The sequence below is a fragment of the Haematobia irritans genome, chromosome 2 (genome assembly GCF_050003625.1).
Source record: "Haematobia irritans isolate KBUSLIRL chromosome 2, ASM5000362v1, whole genome shotgun sequence".
NCBI classification, from domain to species: domain Eukaryota; kingdom Metazoa; phylum Arthropoda; class Insecta; order Diptera; family Muscidae; genus Haematobia; species Haematobia irritans.
The window spans coordinates 13,094,343-13,116,136 of NC_134398.1; the positions used below are offsets into that span (position 1 = coordinate 13,094,343).

At 34.0% G+C, this 21,794-nt stretch overlaps 1 protein-coding gene across 1 annotated transcript in view; it reads right to left on the bottom strand.

Moving 5' to 3' along the window:
• Sur (Sulfonylurea receptor) overlaps window positions 1-21,794 on the bottom strand; it is a 146,422-nt gene that overhangs the window by 14,373 nt on the left and 110,255 nt on the right. Inside the window, exons 12-13 of the mRNA XM_075293383.1 lie at window positions 20,150-21,350; window positions 7,685-7,812 (exon numbers count right to left, since the gene is read on the bottom strand). Of these exons, the coding sequence (XP_075149498.1) occupies window positions 7,685-7,812; window positions 20,150-21,350 (1,329 nt within the window). The remainder of the gene's footprint in view (window positions 1-7,684; window positions 7,813-20,149; window positions 21,351-21,794) is intronic.

Genomic DNA, 21,794 nt, shown 5'->3' on the forward strand with positions numbered 1-21,794 from the left:
AGAAATGAAATGTTGGAAATATTTTGATCAAAAACTCAAAAATAAATGTTTTTAATTTCGTAGATTTTTTATAAAATTTTCTTAAAATTTTGGTAGATTATTTTTGACACTAGTGGCAACTGTGCTCAGAAGCCGACCCAGGGCTATATTGCCAAAGCCACCCTGGTGCAATGGTTAGCATGCCCGCCTTGCATGCTTCGATTCCTGCTTCGACCGAACACCAAAAAGTTTTTCAGCTGTGGATTATCCCACCTCAGTAATGCTGGTGACATTTCTGAGGGTTTCAAAGCTTCTCTAAGCGGTTTCACTGCAATGTGGAACGCCGTTCGGACTCGGCTATAAAAAGGAGGTCCCTTGTCATTGAGATTAACATGGAATCGGGCAGCACTCAGTGATAAGAGAGAAGTTCACCAATGTAGTATCACAATGGACTGAATAGTCTAAGTGAGCCTGATACATCGGACCATATGTCTACCTTGTCTCCTTCTGGGTGTTGCATACATATGCACTAACTTATAATACCCTGTAGTTATAAGTTAGTGCATATGGTGCAGGGTATAAAAATTGAATTAAAAGAACTGCGTGGGTAGTTACAATGAAGGACATCTTTGGGAGGAAATTTTTGGAAGTGATTTTAAAGTTGTGCCTTTGGAATAACTTCGAAATTTTTTGGTTACTTTGCCATCGACAATTGTTACCACAACCCAAGTAATTCAAATGTGTTTGACAGTCTTTTGGTAGATTTTTGTACGCAATCCATGGTGAAGGGTACATAAGATGATGCCTGGCCCGCTTTTGTTTTCATTTGAAATATTGGGGTTTACTTCTATAATGCAAGCGAGACTCCAAAATTTAATTAAGCTACCCTAAAAACCAAAACAAAAATTTGGTGTTTTTGTTTTCCATATAATTTGTATGGGTCCTATTTCATTTAGTTTTTAATGGCTCATTTTCGTGGGGTATATATGTGTAGCATCGCAAAATGAACATATGTTATTTTACGGTATTATTTCATGGGACGTTGTTTTGTATTAGGCCTTGAGATTTGTGAAATAAAATTCCTTAAAGTCCACAATATGAGTTCCCATTTCATTTTCGTATTGTGGCTTTTTTTCATTGGGACATTATTTCGCGATGCCAGTATATGTTAATATTTCTTCTTGCATTTTGCTAAAATTTTATTCTCTAGAAAATTTTGTCAAAATTTTATTTCTATAAAAAATTTAGTCAAAATTTTATTTCTATACAAAATTTTGTCAAAATTTTATTTCTATAGAAAATGTTGTTAAAACTTATTTCTATAAAAAATGTTGTTAAAGTTTTATTTCTACAGAAAATGTTGTCAAAATTTTATTTCTGTAGAACATTTTGTCAAAAATTTATTTCTGTAGAAAATTTTGCCAAAATTTTATTTTTATAGGAATTTATAGAAAATTTTGACAAAATTTTCTGAAGAAATAAAATTTTATGAAAATTTTCTATACAGGTAAATTTTAACAAAATTTTCTATAGAAATAACATTTTGACAACATTTGCTATATAAATAAAATTTTGAAAAAATTGTCTATATAAATAAAAATTTTACAAAATTTTCTATATAAATAAAATTTTGTCAAAAATTTCTATATAAATAAAATTTTTACAAAATTTTCTGAGAAATAAAATATTGATCAAAAACTTCAAAGTAAACGATTTTAAACTTTGGCAGATTTTTGGTAAAGTTATTGAAATTCTTGGATTTTTAGCTATTTGAGCTACTATATTATCTCGCCTTAGGGAAGCAGAATTATCTATTGTTTCCTCTGAAACAAAAATAAATAAATTTTTATAAAATATGTTGTTTTATTAATTCTCAAAGATCACATTTCCGTGCCACATATGGCTGTTTAATTATTAACACAGCTCCATAGCATTGTCTTCGCCATTCAAAATTTTCCATATCCACCTTTTGTTTTATATTCTAAATAAATTGATGACTATTTGATGATAAAACGAATACCATCATAGTTCAATTTACAGTCCAATTATTTGAATATGCCAGTGGCATATTTAAATATTTCTATTTTTATTTATTTTTATTCGAGCAACTGTTGTATTTATTGCAATATTTTGTTAGTTTTGTATAACACCATTTTGTTAGTTTTGTATAACACCATAGATCAGAGTCAATATGGACATTACATTGGTTGAAATATCCGTTGTTGGTTTTGTTTTGTTTTTTTCACTTTGTATTTACTGCAGTTTTTTGTCCTTTTGGTCTTTGGTGCGAGCTTAGTTAATGTAGAACAAATTGATGATGGTTATATACATAGAGATAGTTGCTGACAACAGCCCCAAGTAATAAAAACTTTTAAAACAAATTGAAATTAAAAAAACTAACAATAAAATGATTCTAACTACAGGATGTTGTTAGTAAATATAGGCATGTGTGAATATGAATTATTGGATTTTGTGAAAACAATTTGGCTAGAATTTAGGACTGGCATTTTGAATATTGAATAATAACTGTTGACAGAAAAAAACAAAAACTTTTATTTGTTAGATCAACAGTCAGTGTTGCCATATACTTTAGACCACAACTCATAGTCAAAATTAAAATCTTGAAATTAACAAAAAATTTTGAATTTTTATTCTGCTCCCACAGAGTTAGTATGCCACTAATATTGTATCCATTATTAAAAAAAAGAGGATATCTCACAATTAGTGTGGATCTACTCAAAATACCTATGTCGAAGAGAGTATTATAACAATCCATCCTGTACTCATCCTACTCATATAAAGCTATACTCAATTCTTCTCAAATTAGATAACACACACACAACACATTAAGTATGTCGTACGATGAGCAACAGTTAAGCTGACACTGAAGTGTTCTCACAATTGTTCTCAGTGTTAAACCTGGGTTTACTGGCACCATAACAGAACGCCTTAACACACTCAGCCACAAACGCCATTAATGTTTGTGAGATTGGTAGAAAATGAACAAATTTAGGGAAAATATAACTGAAACAAGTATAAACGGCCGTAAGTTCGGCCAGGCCGAATCTTATGTACCCTCCACCATGGATTGTGTAGAAACTTCTACGAAAGACTGTCATCCACAATCGAATTACTTGGGTTGTGGTATGTTAAATCGTTTTCTAAATTGTGAGTTAGTCCATTTAGACAAAAAAGGTATGTTTAGGTAAGTCTACAAATAATTACGAATCGATATGGACTTTTGCACGGTATGTAGGGAGCCAGAATTAAAATAAGGGGGTCGCTTATATGGGGGCTATATACAATTATTGATATGGACCAATTTTTGTGTGATTGGGGATCGATTTATCTGAGGGTTTTATATAACTATACACCGATATAGACCTAGTTAGGCATAGTTGTTAACGGCCATATACTAGCACAATGTACCAAATTTCAACTGACTCGGATGAAATTTGCTCCTCCAAGGGGCTCCAAAACCAAATCTCGGGATCGGATTATATGGGGGCTATATATGATTATGGACTGATATGGACCACTTTTGGCATGGTTGTTATATATCATATACTACCACCACGTACAAAATTTCAACCAGATCGAATGAATTTTGCTTCTCCAAAAGGCATCGGAGGTCAAATCTGGGGATCGGCTTATATGGGGGCTATATATAATTATGGACTGATATGAACCAATTCCTGCGTGGTTGTTGGATACCATATACTAATAGCACGTACAAAATCTCAACCGAATCGGATGAATTTTGCTCTTCCAAGGGGCTCTGGAGGTCAAATCTGGGGATCGGTTTATATGGTGCCTATATATAATTATCGACCGATTCCGAGCAATTTTTGCATGGGTATTTGAGGCCGTATATTAACACCACGTACCAAATTTCAACTGAATCAGATGAATTTTGGTCTTCCAAGAGGCTTTGGAGGTCAAATCTGGTGATCGGTTTATATGGGGGCTGTATATAATTATGGACCGATGTGGACCGATTTTTGCATGGTTGTTAGAGACCATATACTAACACCATGTACCAAATTTCAGCCGGATCGGAAGTTAGCGTGATTTCAACAGACGGACGGACGGACATGCTCAGATCGACTCAGAATTTCACCACGACCCAGAATATATATACTTTATGGGGTCTTAGAGCAATATTTCGATGTGTTACAAACGGAATGACAAGGTTAATATACCCCCATCCTATGGTGGAGGGTATAAAAATAGACTGCCCCTGTTGTAGATGCAAAAGGGCCAGAAAGGTGTTAATTAACCCTATGATAGAGACATTTAAACCAGTTAGGAGATGGGTCCATTGTGTTCTAAAGACAAATGCATTAAGTGGCTACCAACTGGCTAAATAGAACCAATCCCATGACCAGTATAAAATGCCAACTGCTTGGAAATAGGGGTCAATTGGCACCAAAAAAACTGAAGGGGAGTTAGCAATTGCGAGAGTGAAGATAATGCTCAGATATGGGAAAACATCATCGTTGTCAAAATAAATTTTTATTTTGGACCAGCATTTTGCTACAATTGAACCAAAATGCGTATCAGCGGTCTATTTTTCGAAATTAAATTAATATAATAACAATAAATTAATATAATAACAATTTTCCAAAATTTTACTTCGATAGAAAATTTTGTCAAATTTTTATTTCTATTCAAAATTTTTTATTTCTATTTATTTCTATAGAAAATTTTGTCAAAATTTTATTTCTATAGAAAATGTTGATAAAATTTTACTTCTATACAAAATTTTAACAAAATTTTATTTCTAGAGAAAATTTTAACAAAATTTTATTACTATAGAAAATTTCGTTAAAATGCCAACTGCTTGGAAATAGGGGTCAATTGGCACCAAAAAAATTGAAGTGTAAAACAGAGTGTGAAGCTATGCACACCAGAACAAATCCTTGAAAACGGTTTTGACGAAGTCAACCGAAATATTGGAAATAAAAATAAAAGAAAAACATCATATCTATGTTTTTTAATCGACCTATAGCCGAAACTATGAAAAATAATTCTTAAAGAAAAATTTATTTCTATAGAAAATTTTGTTAAAATTTAATTTCTATAGAAAATGTTGTTAAAATTTTATTTCTATAGAAAATTTTGCCAAAATTTTCTTTCTATAGAAAATTTTGTCAAAATTTTAATTCGATAGGAAATTGTGTCAAAATTATATTTCTATAGACAATTTGGAAAAATCTTTATTTCTATAGAAAACTGTGTCAAAATTTTATTTCTATAGAAAATTTTGTAAAAATTTTATTTCTATGGAAAATTTTATTAAAATTTTATTTCTATAGAAAATGTTGTCAAAATTTTATTACTAGAGAAATTTTTGCCAAAATTTTACTTCTAGAGAAAATTTTGCCAAATTTTATTCAATTCTACGAGTATTTCTATAGAAATGTTGATAAAAGTTTACTTCTATAGAAAATTTTAACAAAATTTATTTCTATAGAAAATTTTGACAAAATTTTATTTCTATAAAAAATTTCGTTAAAATTTAATTTCTATAGAAAATTTCGTTAAAATTTTATTTCTATAGAAAATTTTGTCAAAATTTGATTTCTATAGAAAATTTTGTCAAAATTTGATTTCTATAGAAATTTTGTCAAAATTTTATTTCTATAGAAAATGTTGTTAAAATTTAATTTCTATAGAAAATTTTGTTAAAATTTTATTTCTATAGAAAATTTTGCCAAAATTTTCTTTCTATAGAAAATTTTGTCAAAATTTTAATTCGATAGGAAATTGTGTCAAAATTGTATTTCTATACACAATTTAGACAAATTTTTATTTCTATAGAAAACTGTGTCAAAAATTTATTTCTATAGAAAAATTTGTCAAAATTTTATTTCTATGGAAAATTTTATTAAAATTTTATTTCTATGAAAAATTTTATTTCTATGGAAAATGTTGTCAAAATTTTATTACTAGAGAAAGTTTTGCCAAAATTTTACTTCTAGAGAAAATTTTGTCAACATTTTATTAAATTCTACGAGTATTTCTATAGGAATGTTGATAAAAGTTTACTTCTGTAGAAAATTTTAACAAAATTTTATTTCTATAGAAAATTTTGACAAAATGTTAATTTCTATAGAAAATTTTGAAAAAATTTTATTTCTTTTTGTTTGTTATTGTTGGCTTCTCTTCAATCGTTATTGTTGTTTTTTTTTTTTATCTCAGCTTAAAGCCATGCATTGACTAAACTACAAGTGTAGCTTAACCAACAGAGGAAAAGTATGCTTGTCAAATTTATTTGGGCAAAGCCCTATAGACTGCAAGATGGTTGGATGTACAGCTGTTTCGGAATTACCACATTCCTCATCAGCATCGTCTACTTGCAGCGAAACTATCAACCAATTATCAGAATAAATTCGGGTAATTCACTCAACCCAAAGTGAACTGAACCTGAACCTTCCGAAAAAAGGTTTGATAGTCGCCTACTGCCTAAACAAATTTGCAAGCATATCTCTTTTCCTTTGCCAAACTCAAATCATCGATTTGTATGTAGTTGGCTGGGTTTGTTTTTGAGCGTGCTTCCTCTATCTTCATTCGGTTTGTTTGTTATTGTTGGCTTCTCTTCAATCGTTATTGTTGTTTTTGATCTCAGCTTAAAGCCATGCATTGACTAAACTACAAGTGTAGCTTAACCAACAGAGGTTAAGCTACACTTGTAGTTTAGTCAATGCATGGCTTTAAGCTGAGATCAAAAACAACAATAAAAATTTTATTTCTATAGGAAATTGTGTCATAATTTTATTTCTATAGACAATTTAGACAAATTTTTATTTCTATAGAAAACTGTGTCAAAATTTTATTTCTATAGAAAATTTTGTAAAAATTTTATTTCTATGGAAAATTTTATTAAAATTTTATTTCTATAGAAAATGTTGTCAAAACTTTATTACTAAAGAAATTTTTGCCAAAATTTTATTACAATAGAAATTAAAATCGGTTAATAATTGCGACCGGAATCCTGTAAACAACAAATACATGGACATACGGAAGGACACCAAGCGCTCAGATCGACTCAGGAGGTGATTCTGTGTCGAGCGGTAGATATTATGGGGTGTAAAATCAATATTTCTGGTAGGCACATTTTTTGGGCAGATCAAAGTTATTATACCCTGACCACTATGTGGTTTAGGATAAAAAAAAAACCTTAAAAAATTATAAAAAATACTTATTTGGCAAAATATTACAAAATTCTTTAATTCACATCCAAAACACTGAATTCGGAACACACTTTAAGAGGTAAAGCAAATTCAGTGCAACGACTGTTGATGTGGTGGACATTCGTGTTATGACAAGCCCGTGAGAAATTCATGGCTTCTGCGCCAATTTTGAACTACTTCCGGATCCAAAAAGAAAATGTGTACTATTTTTGTTTGGCGACGCTTTTTTTGCTGGTACAGAATGAGACGCATGGTGTCATTGACAATAATTTCCGTCTGTCCATCCGTCCGTCTGTCTATGAACACATTTTTATGATCAAACTCTAAGTCGCAATTTTATTCCAATCGACTTAAAATTTGGCATTAGTATTAGTTTTAAGTCGGAATAGGATCCTCTCACATATATCTTCACATAGTTTGCTTCTACCTCCACCGCCCATTAACCTTTTTCTTAGAAATGCAATATTTTATTTATTTCATATTTATTTGGCATATGTTAAAGTACTTACCCTTTGACCAGCTGGTATTGTTAAATTTAAATTTCTAATAACATTCTCATGCTGTCCTTCATAACGTGAACTGACATTTTCAAAAGATATATCGCCGCGTTGTGGCCATGATATAGCTACGGGTTTGTCTGCAAAAAAAAAACGAAAAAATAAATAAAATAAAAACTAGAAAACATATGCATAAATAAATAAATAATAACCGGCAAAAACGAGATGAACACAAAAAAAAACTGACAGAAATGTTACCACAAAATATTTCTGTGTGAATATTAAATGGATACTTCACAAAATCAAATTTCCCAAAAAATTTCCAAATGGTTAAAAAATAAGCAACACTAAAACTGCCAACATTCAGGATATACATATTTCAAATGTGCCACTAAAGAGAGTGGTCTAGCACAGCAGAATGTATGAAGCCACAATGAAGCATAGAAGCAAACACACAAAAAAAAACAAAGATAGCAAAACCAACAACAAATTACTACCAGAGGCAAAAAGCTAGTCATAAGATTTATGGGTGTTTGTTTTTGTTACTGGCCCACCAAACAGCAAGCCAGTCAAGCAGCCTCTACACTACACACATATCAAGTGTAGTGGAATCTATAAATGTCAGTTAGAGAGAATGAAACTCTGTGAGTGGTTAAATATGAGGTGCATGCACTCACTCACTCTCACACACATCCATGAAAATCTAATGGAATATTTAAAATGATATTCACCAAGGCTAAATACCCTCACTATCCATGGTGTGGAGAAAGGTATAGAGAGCGGGTGAGAGGGAAAACAGTTTGTTATAGGAAATGCAAACTATATGAAATATTTTTCATATCCTCTACCACTCACATTATTGCCTTTCAAGGTTAAGTGGATGATTTTCTAAAGCAATGTGCGAGATATATGAGAAAACTATTAAAGACGGATATTATTTAATTTTAAATTCATAGATGCTTTGGTATTACTTAGAATTTTAACTTAAACATTTTCATTGTATATCAGAGGCAAAAGATTTATGGTCACCCTTAACTACTGAGGTCAATTATATAGATATTCGATTTTTAGAAAAAAAAAAGATAATAGAACAAATTAAGAAAACAATAAGAAAGTGTAAAATTTAACAGCACTACCGTGGTTATTTTCAAGAGAAAACAAAACATATTGCAAGGAAGGAATCTTAAAAGTTCCAAAAATTTTAAGTTTTTTTAGTTCTTGTTCGGCTTATATGCACTGAAAAAACCTTGCCACGAGGCCAAAGATTTCTTGTCCTTAAAACAACAATATACAGTAGTAAGTTCGGCCGGGCCGAATCTTAAATACCCACCATCATGAATCAAATATATTTATCTTCCTTTGAAAATTTCAGGGGGGTTTGATGACAGATATTTTCCCAAGCAGATCAGGTCAACCAGTACGCTTCCCACAGATAAATGTAAAGATTTTAACTATGAAGACTAGATCAGATTCTGAATTTATAAGAACTATTTGTTGTTTGAGTTTTAGAGGAATTATAAACATCTCTTGTAAATGTGCAAGAAAATGATGAAATAACTCCTTGATTTAAATTCTAAAATCTGTAGATTTTCATCCCAATTATTTAAATGATTACGAGAAGTAAAACCTGGAAATTTTTCATTCAGTGTCAAGCAATTTTCATGATCAGTGCGCCTTCTATACCCTCAATAAGTGAAATCGACCTATATGGAGACCTTACAAAATGGACCAATAAAACTAAATCATATACACTTTGTTATGGGTCTAAAATGCCAGTATATTTTCAATTTGTGGCAAATCGAAATGATAAAAACTACAATTTCTAGAAACCCTAGGAGTTAAATCGGGAGTTCGGTGTAATGGGGGCTATACCAAAACATGGAAGGATACACACAGTATTCAGCACATTCAATTGTAGTTCTAGAATCTAGACCCCAAATCGGAGGGCCGGTTTATAAAGGGCCTGTACCGATACACAATATATTCGGCAAACTTTTTATGGTCCTGGAATACCTCTACATTTCCAATTTCAGGCAAATTGGATAAAAACTACGGATTCTAGAAGCCCAAGAAGTAAAATCGGTAGATCGGTTTATATGGGGGCTATATCAAATCATGGTCCAATAATCAAAATTTTTGGCATATCTCTTTATGGTCCTAGAATACCTCTAGACTTCCAATTTCAGGCAAATTGGATAACAACTACGGATTTTAGAAGCCAAAGAAGTAAAATCGGGAGATCGGTCTATATGGAGGCTATATCAAAACATGGCCCGATAATCAACATTTTTGGCACATCACTTTATTTTGCCAGAATACCTCTACATTTCCAATTTCAGGCAAATTGGATAAAAACTACGGATTCTAGAAGCCGAAGAAGTAAAATCGGTAGATCGGTTTATATGCGGGCTATATCAAAACATGGTCCAATACTCAATATTTTTGGCACATCTCTTTATGGTCCTAGAATACCTCTAGATTTCAAACTTCAGGCAAATTGGATAAAAACTACGGATTCTAGAAGCCCAAGAAGTAAAATCGTCCTAGAATACCTCTAGATTTCAAACTTCAGGCAAATTGGATAAAAACTACGGATTCTAGAAGCCCAAGAAGTAAAATCGGGAGATCGGTCTATATGGGGGCTATATCAAAACATGGTCCGATAATCAACATTTTGGGCACATCTCTTTATTTTCCTAGAATACCTCTAGATTTCCAATTTCAGGCAAATTGGATAGAAACTACGGATTCTAGAAGACCAAGAAATAAAATCGGGAGACAGGTCTTATGGTGGCTATATCAAAACATGAACCGATAATCAACATTTTCAGCAAATCTCTTTACTTTCCTTGAATACCTCTAGATTTCCAATTTCAGGCAAATTGGGTAAAAACTACGGATTCTAGAAGCCCAAGAAGTAAAATCGGGAGATCGGTCTATATGGGGGCTATATGAAAACATGGTCCGATAATCACCATTTTCGGCACTCCAATTTGTGGTCTTAAAATACCTCTAAATTTTCAATTTCAGGCAAATCGGATACAAAATACATTTTATAGACGCCCAAGAAGAAAATCGGGAAGTCGGTCCATATGGGGGCTATACCAAACTATGGACCGATAGGCACCATTTTCGGTACACTTTTTGATGGTCCTAAAATACTTCTAGATTTCCAATTTCAGGCAAATTGGATAAAAACTACAGTTTTTATAAGCCCAAGACCCCAAATCGGGAGGTCGATTTATATGGGGACTATATCAAAAATTGAACCGATATAGCCCATCTTCGAACTTGACCTGCCTGCAAACAAAAGACTGTGCCAAATTTCAGGACGATAGCGCCATTATTGAAGGCTGTATCGCGATTAACATACAACAGACAGACAGACGGACATGCTTATATCGCCTTAGAATTTCTCCCTGATTAAGAATATATATACTTTCTATGGTGGTGGATATAAAAAGGAAATCGAATTTTGCTTAGCATACAAGACTCATTCTTATACCCTAAACCACATAGTGCTCAGGGAATAATAACTTTGCTCTGTTAAAAAAAATATGCCTACCAGAAATATTGATATTAGAACCCATAAATATAAAATTTTAACAACATTTTCTATAGAAATACAATTTTCACAATAAATTTCTATAGAAAAAATTTTCTACAGAAATAAAATTTTGATCAAATGTTCTATGGAAATAAAATTTTCTATAGAAATAAAATTTTGACAAAATATTCTATGGAAATAATATTTTGACAAAATTTTCTATGGAAATAAAATTTTGACAAGATTTTCTATAGAAATATAATTTTAACAAAATTTTCTATAGAAATAATATTTCGACAAAATTTTCTATAGAAATAAAATTTTGACAAAATTTCCTATAGAAATAAAATTTGGAACAAAATTTCTATAGAAACAAAATTTTAACAAAATTTTCTATAGAAATAAAATTTTGACACAATTTTCTTTAAAAATAAAATTTTGACAAAATTTTCTATAGAAATAAAATTTTGATAAAATTTTCTATGGGAATAAAATTTTGACAAAATTTTCTATGGAAATAAAATTTTGACAAAATTTTTTATGGAAATAAAATGTTGACAAAATTTTCTATGGAAATAAAGTTTTGACAAAATTTTCTATGGAAACAAAATTTTGATTTTTCTATGGAAATAAAATTTTGACAAAATTTTCTATAGGAATAAGATTTTGACAAAGTTTTTCTATATTAATAAAATTTTGACAAAATTTTCTATGGAAATAAAATTTTGACAAAATTTTCTATGGAAATAAAATTTTGACAAAATTTTCTATGGAAACAAAATTTTGACAAAATTTTCTATAGGAATAAAAGTTTGACAAAATATTCTATGGAAATAAAATGTTGATAAAAATTTCGATAGAAATAAAATTTTAACAAAATGTTTGAAAGAAATAAAATTTTGCAAAATGTTCTATAGAAATAAAATTTTGCCACAATTTCTATGGAGACAAAATTTTGACAAAATTTTCTAAAGAAATAAAATTTTCACAAAAAGTTTTAAAAAAATAAAATTTTGACAAAATTTTCTAAAGAAATAACATTTTGCCACAATTACTATGGAAATAAAATTTTGACAAAATTTTCTATACAAATAAAATTTTGATAAAACTTTCTATGGAAATAAAATTTTGACAAAATTTTCTATGGAAATAAATTTTTGACACAATTTTCTATAGAAATACAAGTTTGACAAAATTTTTCCATTTCTAAAAAAAATATTTCGACAAAATTTTCTATAGAAATAAAATTTTGACACAATTTTCTTTAGAAATAAAATTTTGACAAAATTTTCTATAGTAATAAAGTTTTGACAAACTTTTCTTTTCTATAAAAATAAAATTTGGAAAAATTTTCTATAGAAATAAAATTTTAACAAAATTTTCTATAGAAATAATATTTTGACAAAATTTCCTATAGAAAAACATTTTGACAAAATTTTCTATGGGAATAAAATTTTGACCAAATTTTCTATGGAAATAAAATTTTGACAAAATTTTCTATGCCAAAAAATTTTGACAAAATTTTCTATAGGAATAAAACTTTGACAAAATTTCCTATAGAAATAAAATTTTGACAAAATTTTCTATGCGAATAAAATTTTGACAAAATTTTCTATGCGAATAAAATTTTGACAAAATTTTCTATGGAAATAAAATTTAGACAAAATTTTCTATGGAAATAAAATTTTGACACAATTTTTCTATTTAATAAAATTTTGACAAAATTTTCTATGGAAATAAAATTTTGACAAAATTTTGTATAGATATAAAATTTTGAAAAAAAAAATCTATATTAATAAAATTTTGACAAAATTTTCTACAGAAATAAAATTTTGACAAAATTTTCTATAGAAAGAACATTTTTACAAAATTTCCTATAGAAATAAAATTTTGACAAAATTTTCTATGGAAATAAAATTTTGACCAAATATTCTATGGAAATAAAATTTTGATAAAAATTTCTATAGAAATAAAATTTTAACAAAATGTTTTAAAGAAATAAAATTTTGATAAAATTTTCTAAAGAAATAAAATTTTGCCACAATTTCTATGGAAATAAAATTTTGACAAAATTTTCTAAAGAAATAACATTTTGACAAAAAGTTTTAAAGAAATAAAATTTTGACAAAATTTTCTAAAGAAATAAAATTTTGCCACAATTTCTATGGAAATAAAATTTTGACACAATTTGCTATACAAATAAAATGTTGATAAAATTTTCTATGGAAATAAAATTTTGACAAAATTTTCTATGGAAATAAAATTTTGACAAAATTTTCTATGGAAATAAAATTTTGACAAAAGTTTCTATAGAAATACAATTTTCACAAAATTTTCTATAAATAAACATATTTTCTATAAATAAAGGTAGAATTACGTACCATGCGTTCAATGCGTACAATGCGACCGATGATTGAAGAGTTGAAATTTCTCTTTGAAATCAAAAGCTCGAATATTCTGCCGCAAACAGAAAAAAATCAACCCTTCCATCAACGCACGGATTGACGCTTGGTGTGTAATTCAACCTTAACTTTAAAAAATTGTAATTCGTTCTTCCACATCTCAGCCGATATTGACCAAATTTGGCTCACATTTCTAAAATTTTAATTGTACTCCTAGTGCAAAATTTAAGTATTTATTTTACTCCGATAAAATGTTGAACTAAGGCGGTCATATGAGTCTAAATCGGGCGAACGATATATGTGGAAACTATATCTAAATTATCATCAATTTTTTCCAAAAGTCAATACGATTCTATTGACCCAAATGACATACTTGTGCCAAATTTGAAGTCGATTGGAATAAAACTGCAACTTAGACTCTGATCATAAAAATGTGTTCACAGGCAGACGGACGGACATTGCTAGATCGTTTCAGTGGCCCACCTTGAGCATTATTGCCAAAGACACCATGTGTCTATCTCGTCTTCTTCTGGGTGTTGCAAATAAAAAGAATCACCCTTTATATGCACTAACAGGGTATATTGTTCCTCTGTGTGGCACAGGGTATAAATACTAAAGTGTTGCTCTTCTCATGACGACAATTCGAAGCGAATGGGTCAAAATACCACAGAGCCACATTCGTGACATATGTGATGGATTTTTCGGCTGCTTGAAGGCCATAATTTGTGGCCAAAGGCAGCAAATCTAAATTGATTCCATAAAATTATGATAATTCCGACATTTTTGGTTTTTCTCCAAGAGTTCCCGAGCCTCTCAAATTTGGATACCGGTTTTTATGAGGGCTACATATAAATATGGACCAATTCGTATCAAATTTGCTCCTCTCAATCTGGACTAGATTTTATGGGGGCTATATTTTTATGGGCCTATACTTTTCAAAGCTTCTAAAATATGTGTGAGTGTTGCACCCATATTCCCTAACTTTTAATAGACTTCGCTAAAATCGCAATGCTTAGTATAAAAACACAAAAACCATTCCTCTTTTTTGAATTCCTTAAACTTAATTCACTGATACATTCATCACCAATGACATACGCTTAGATTAATGTGTCCTTGAAATAGCTTAGAAATCATGGGTAATTTTCCATATCTTTCCACATAGATTTGTAACAATGTACAAACAAATACTACAAATGGCAAAGAGGTTAATTTTAAAACATCCATCAGGATTAATAGACAAATTCCTTTCAAGGACATCATTTCTAAGATATTAGGCGTAATTTTCAAATACTTATCTTATTCCATATTTAACATAAGAACATAGCCTTGGATTAGATTTTATGGTATGTATGATTGGTATCATCAGAGTAAATCGATTGCGTTAAAAAATTATACAACAAAATTCAACTGTTAAAGACAAAAATGAATTTTTTATTAACAAAATTAAAATAATTTTTGTATTCGCTAAAGATATAACAACTCAGAAATTCCGGGTTGAGCTCGAACAGCGTTAAATGACGCTCTACAGGGGTGTCAAGGGTTAACAGATGTGAGAAATACGCGGCACAACAAAGGGCGGTCACCTTGAATTTTTGGATTCCGAAGTGAGGGGTAATTGTTCAGGTAGAACGTAGCCATCCTTCGTCGTCACTGTTATGTGGTGGTGGGTTTCCCCTCAACTGCCCTGGTAGGAAGATACTCTTTTTCCTATTTGCTGCCGTTTGCAAGGGCTCCAATACCTGGAAATGCCAGAACGTAGCATCTAATAGGTGCTGGAGATGTCCGAACGATAGCACGGATCTGGTCTCTATAGGCAGTTGTTTCTTATCATCTCTGATAGGTAGTTGTCTTCCTCCCAAGTAGGAATATACCGCCTTCCCATTCCCTGCCGCGTACATGGTCTCCAATACCTGGAGATGCCAGCAGGTAGCCGTGATAGATCCGATCTAGTCACTTTAGGCAGCTGTCTCTCGTCGTTTCTCATAGGTGGTGGTGTCCCCCCAGTACACTAATAGAAAAAATTACGTTCCATAGTTGTGAACGGACGGTGACGAAATGAAACGGAAACGTTCACAAAAAATCAAAACGGAATGTTCACAATTCGTCAACGGGCGTTCATGATTTCATGAACGGCATTCATTTTTCGTTGGCCATGAAAAGTCTTAAAACAATCGTTAAACATTATTATGGCAACTCCCTCGTTGGTGCAAGGTGCTAAGGCGACTGTTAACGCGTATGGTGCAGAAAACACAGGTTCCAGTCACGCTAGCGGATTTCCTCCCTGCTGAGTCTTCCTCCCTGTATAAGGCTGCAATGGTATGGGAGAGATTGCCTTCCTAATCGCTGCCGTGTACAATGCCTCCAAAGGCGCTCTTATTCCTTCATCAATCTCAACGCCGTTCAGGTGATTAATTAATTGTAAGTCCCTTCTAAAATCGGTCTCCTTGATGTGATATGTTTTAGGTGGTTTGTCCCCTGCACTTTATCATGTTCTGGAGGGTGAGGAGGCCGCAGTGTCGGCCCCGCCAAGAGTATTTTGAGAGAATGACATCAGTTGCAATCCGCAGCGTAAAATTTTGTACCATCTATAGGTTCGTCCATTGAAACACGCTTCTAATGGGGACGACCTATAAACTCATAGGTCTTTTGAACCGTCTTCTTATCTTTCCCTCCAAGAGCTATCAACCAATGCCTGCAGTATCTTGTTTTGTACACGAAGTGCCCTCCTGGAAGATGCATGGTTCGAGTGGTTTGACCAACTGCATTTTATCAGGTGCTGGTGAGTAAGAAGATTGCCGCATTGATTCACCGAGATCATTTTGGACTCATGCTTCTGTGTCTTAGACTGACATCCAGCTACGATTCGCAGCGTAAACTTCTTTACCTTCTGGAGGTTACTTCAATGGGACTCGCTTATTCTAGGGACGACCAATCGACTCATAGGTCTTTTGAATCGTCTCTTTACACATTTCCCCAAATTTTTACTCGCCAACATCTATTTTAGAAAGGGGAATGTCCTCCTGGAAGTTGCATGATACGGGTGGTAGTTGCTCCCCTAATCAGGAGCTGATTAGTAAGGAGGTCACAATTTTCAGTATTTTTACCGTCTGCAAAGTTCCTTCAATGGGACTCGCTTATACTGAGGACGACCAATAGACTCATAGGCCTTTTGAATCGTCTCATTACCATTCCCTCTCAAGCGCTATCAACCAACGCCTTCCGTATCTTATTTCTACTTTCTCGCCAACATCTTTCTTATGACCAAAGTTTAAAACGCGAAATGCCCTCCTGGTAGTTGCATGACGCGGGTGGTGGTTCTCGCCAACATCTTTCTTATGACCAAGGTTTAGAACGCGTAGTGGTAGTTCCATGGTTCGGATGATGGTTGCCCCCTAACCATGTGCTGATGGGTGAGGACGTCGCAGTGTTGCTTCTCCGAGAGCATTTTGGACTTATGAAGCATAATTCCGGTGTCTCTGGGTAACATCCAGTGGAAATCCGCAATGCAGTGCTCTTTGCCATCTGTGAGGTTTCCCCATTGGGACTCGCTTATGCGACTAACCGACTCATTGGCCTCTTGAATCGTCTCTTTATCATTCCCTCCGAGCGCAATGTTGCTTCACCGAGAACATTTTAGACGTATGCCTCAGGTGATGTTTCGGTGTCTTAGAGTGACACCCGAGGTTTCTCCATTGAAACTCGCTTATACTGGGGACGGCCTCCTGAGTCGTCTCTTTACAATTCCCTCCAACCGCCAACGCCTTCAGTATCTTCTTTCTTATAACCAAGGATTAGAACGCGAAATGCCCTCCTGGAATTGCAAGCAGGGGGGCACATTTTGTCATGTGCTGTTGAGTAAAGAGCTTGCAGTGTTGCCTCACCGAGTGCATTTTACAATCATGCCTCAGATGATGTTTCGGTGTCTTCGAGTGACACCCAGTGGTTATCCTCAGTGCAGTATTCTTCAACGTCTGCTCCATTGGAACTCGTTTATACTGGGCACGGCTAATCAACTCAATGGCCTCTTGAGTCGTCTCTTTATCATTCTTTCCAAGCACTAACAACCAACACCTTCCGTATTTTGTTTCTACTTCTTCGCCAGCATCTTTCATATGACCAAGGTTTAGAACGCGAAATTCCAACTGGAAGGTACATAGATCAGATGGTGGTTGCTCCTGATCAGGAAGTCGCAGTGTTGCTTCTCCGAGAGCATTTTGGACTTATTAAGCATAATTCCGGTGTATTAGAGTAACATCCAGTGGAAATTATTCTCCACCGTCTGCATGTTTCCTATTTGGAATTCGCTTATTCTGGAGACGACCAATCCACTGATAGGTCTTTAGAATCGTCTCTTTATCTTTCGCCCTAAGTGCTATCAGTCCATGCCTTCAGGATCTGCATCTACTTTCTCTCCAAAACATATTTTTGATGACCAAGGTCTAGTAAGTGTTGCATTACCGAGAGCATTTTGGACTCATGTTTCATATGCTGTTTCGGTGTCTTTGACTAACATCCAGTGGACATCCGCAATGCAGAGCACTTCACCGTCTTGAGCTTCCTCCATTGGGACCCGCTTGGAGACAACCAATAGACTCAAAAGTGCTATCAACCAATACGATCAGTGTCTTTCTCATGACCAAGGTTTAGCACGCGAAATTCTCCCCAGGAACTTGCATGGTTCGGTTAGTTTGCCGCCTATATTTTATTAGGTGCTAGTCAGTGAGGGGTCGCAGCGTTGCCTTGCCGAGAGCATTTTGGACTCACGCTGCAGATGTTTTTCCGTGGTGGTAATTCGTTGCGCATTATTCTTCATCGTCTGCAAGTTACCTCCAGTTTGGACTCGTTTATACCTGTGGACGACCAAACGACTGGTAGGTCTTTTGAACCGTCTCTTTGCCATTCCCCCCAAGCGCTATGAACCAATGCCTTAAGGATTGGAATTCCACTTTCTCGAGAACGTTTTTCTCATGACCAAGTTTAGTAAGCGAAGTGCCTTCGTGGAAGTTGCATGGTTCGGATGGTTTATCACCCTACACTTTATCAGGTGTTGGTGAGTGGTCGCAGTGTTGCCTCACCGAGAGCATTTTAGACTCATGCTTCATATGCTGTTTCGGTGTCTTTAGGTAACTTCAAGTGGAATTCCGCCTCTTGAGGTTCTCCATTGGGACTCGCTTGTTCTGGTGACGACCATAATTGCTAACAACCAATGGCATCAGTATCTTTTTCAGGGCCAAGGTTTAGTTCACGAAATTTCCTCCTGGAATTTGCATGGTTGGGTTGGTGTGCCCTCTACATTTTATCAGGTGATAGTGAGTGAAGAGGTTGCCATGTTGCCTCACCGACAGCATTTTGGACTTATGCTGCAGACGCTTTTTCGGAGCCTTACAGTAACACCGGGTGGCAATCCGTTGCGCATTATTCTTCATCGCCTGCGTGTTTCCTCCCGTTGCGACCCGTTTTTACTGGGGACGATCGATCGTCCGTTTGAATCGTCTCTTTATCTTTCGCCGCAAATTGCTATCAGTCAATGCCTTCAGGATCTGGATTCCAATTTCTCGTGAACACCTTTCTCATGACCAAAGTTTCGTACGCGAATTGCCTATTTTGTCTGACATCTCGCTTACCTTTAATCAAAGGTCTTCAAACGCGAGATTTGGGAGTTTTTCATCCTTCGTGGTAGGCGTATTGGGGCCACCTCGACATGGCCCATCGACTGAAACGAATTTCCGTATACATCATCCGTCATCCTCTTTGAGCAATTTGCTTATAAAAAACAATCCTTGACCGATATCATTTTCCATTTTTCTCAAATCCGTGGAGACTCGAAGTTCCATATGCGGTAAAAACCAAAAATACAGATGCGGTCTAGATGAAATATTCACCGTAGCCTTTTATAAGAACGAACTACACGATAGTCTCTCAAGCTTATACTTATCGGACCCCCGAGATGTGGGTACCAAATCAATATTTCGGTTCATTACTAAAGGGAGGAGGATTTTAGTATACCCTCATGATTGGTACGTTGTGCTATTGGTACTTTTCAATGGTGTCGATGGGATGGAAAATTCCAGCTACGCCAATGCCCTCCATCCCATGGTGGAGGATATACTAAAATAATTTTTCCATCTAAGCTATTACCATATTCTTTTCAATTCCCATACATTTCGCCAAATCCCTGCAACTCATCATTCCTGGGAACTATGTCAGAGGATGACACATGGCTTCCAGTTCTAATCATGATGCATTATCAACATCAGCAGATGGATGGAAAACTTTGCTCGTAAAAAAACATTAACCTTGAAATTGATTTTTAATCATAAACCCAAAGAAAGAGAGAGAGAGGGAGTGAGCGAGGGTAGGGGGCAATCACAAAACTACCAAAGATAAACCTCAATTGTCCATAAAAATGATAAAGGAAAAACTAAATCCCAAGAACCAATACTTCAAGTTCCAGACCACTAACCTCAAACACAAACATGGAGGGCTACAAAGAGGTCTAAAAAGAGTGGCTAAAGTGAATGTACTTACATTGTTTTTTATTTCTCGACCAGTGACGAACACTTTCTCTACGTTCCACATCATTACGTTCCAGAAGTTTTGAAGAGATCCAAGTTGGTACTGGAGATTCAAGAGTCCTGTTGCCACTACTTTTGATATGCATGTCCTTGGTTAAGGATAAACCTAATGATGTTGAAGATTCTAAGGATGTTGTTGCTGATGCTGATGGAAGTAGTAAAGCTGTGGCCTCATTGTGGCCATTGTCAGTTCTTGTTCTTGGTGTTTCTGTTTCTGTTGTTGTTGCTGTTGATATTTGTTGATGTGATAAACTTTTTGCGGTTACTTCAATATGTCTATCATTACTTAAAGGCGAAGAAGAGCTACAATGTGGATGTGTATCAGGATGCTGATGATGGCTGTTTTCATCACAATCTCCAGCACAAGCAGGAACATTGTCATCATCATCATCATCATCAGCACTACATGTTTTCAGTTTGTCTTGTTGTTCCTTCCCGTTCACAATATGAACATCCTTAGCGCGAGATGCTATCTTCGCTTGTACATCCATTGAAGTAACAACAGTTCCATTGACAACATTGTTGTCATTGGTAAACAAGGACATTGTCCTTGCAACAGGACTGCCCGAACTACTCGGCAATTTATCATTGCTCGAAACTTTCTTTTCAGCTGATGTTCGAATAGATGCCTTTTCATCTTGTGGTAGATCTATTGCAGGGGCTTGTAAGCCATTCTCAGATTCCCTCGCAGTTGTTTTCTCCTCTTGGGTAACTTTTTCTGAAATAATCGCTGTATTGTTATTGTCATGTGTTGGTGATGGTGTCTTGTCCTTGCTAGTGATGGTGCTGGTGGTGGCACCATTTTTCTCTTCTTCCCTACCCCTATCATCGTTGACTTCAGCATAATATGCAATACGTTCCACGGAACCAACATACATTTCCATATCGGCCAAAAGTTTTACAACCCAATTCAAGTAAATTGGCATCAATAGGGTATAGTTTATGGCCAAACCCACCAATGAGGGCGATGGCGTCAATGCTCTAATGATTGGTTCTGAAGATGAGGACGATGATGATGGCGATGGCGACGACGATTGGTACAAGGATGATGGACTTGTCATCATATGTTGATTGTTGCTGCTGTTACATGCTATTGTTGCAGCCAATAAAGCTGTCACTATGGCCACAAATACAATGACACCACCCAGGTAATCCTGTTTCCATTTTCATTGTAGACCACATAGAAGGAAAGAGAGGAAGAGAGAATAACATAAAATATGGATTGTAGTGAACACTTGTTTAAAAATTTGTTTTGTTATTTATTATTGTAGCACAATTTTGTGGTTTTATAAGCCACCATAAAATTGTGACAAAAAAGGCGAATATTAAAAGTTGAAATATTACATTTTAATCTGCCTCCAATCATCTATCTCACCAACCATTTCCAGAAATCAATGGCATGGTAGCCTAATGGATGGACATGTCAAGCCTCAGGAAATAATGTGAATAGTTTCTAAAATGCTTCCTGGGTCCTTATAAAGCAAAATTAAGGGAAATAGATTTCTATCTGCCTCTACTGGATGAGTGGAGGGTTATTTTATTGTCAGGTCTGTTGGATTTGCTGTATACGAGAAGAGACGTAATATGAGGTGAATGTC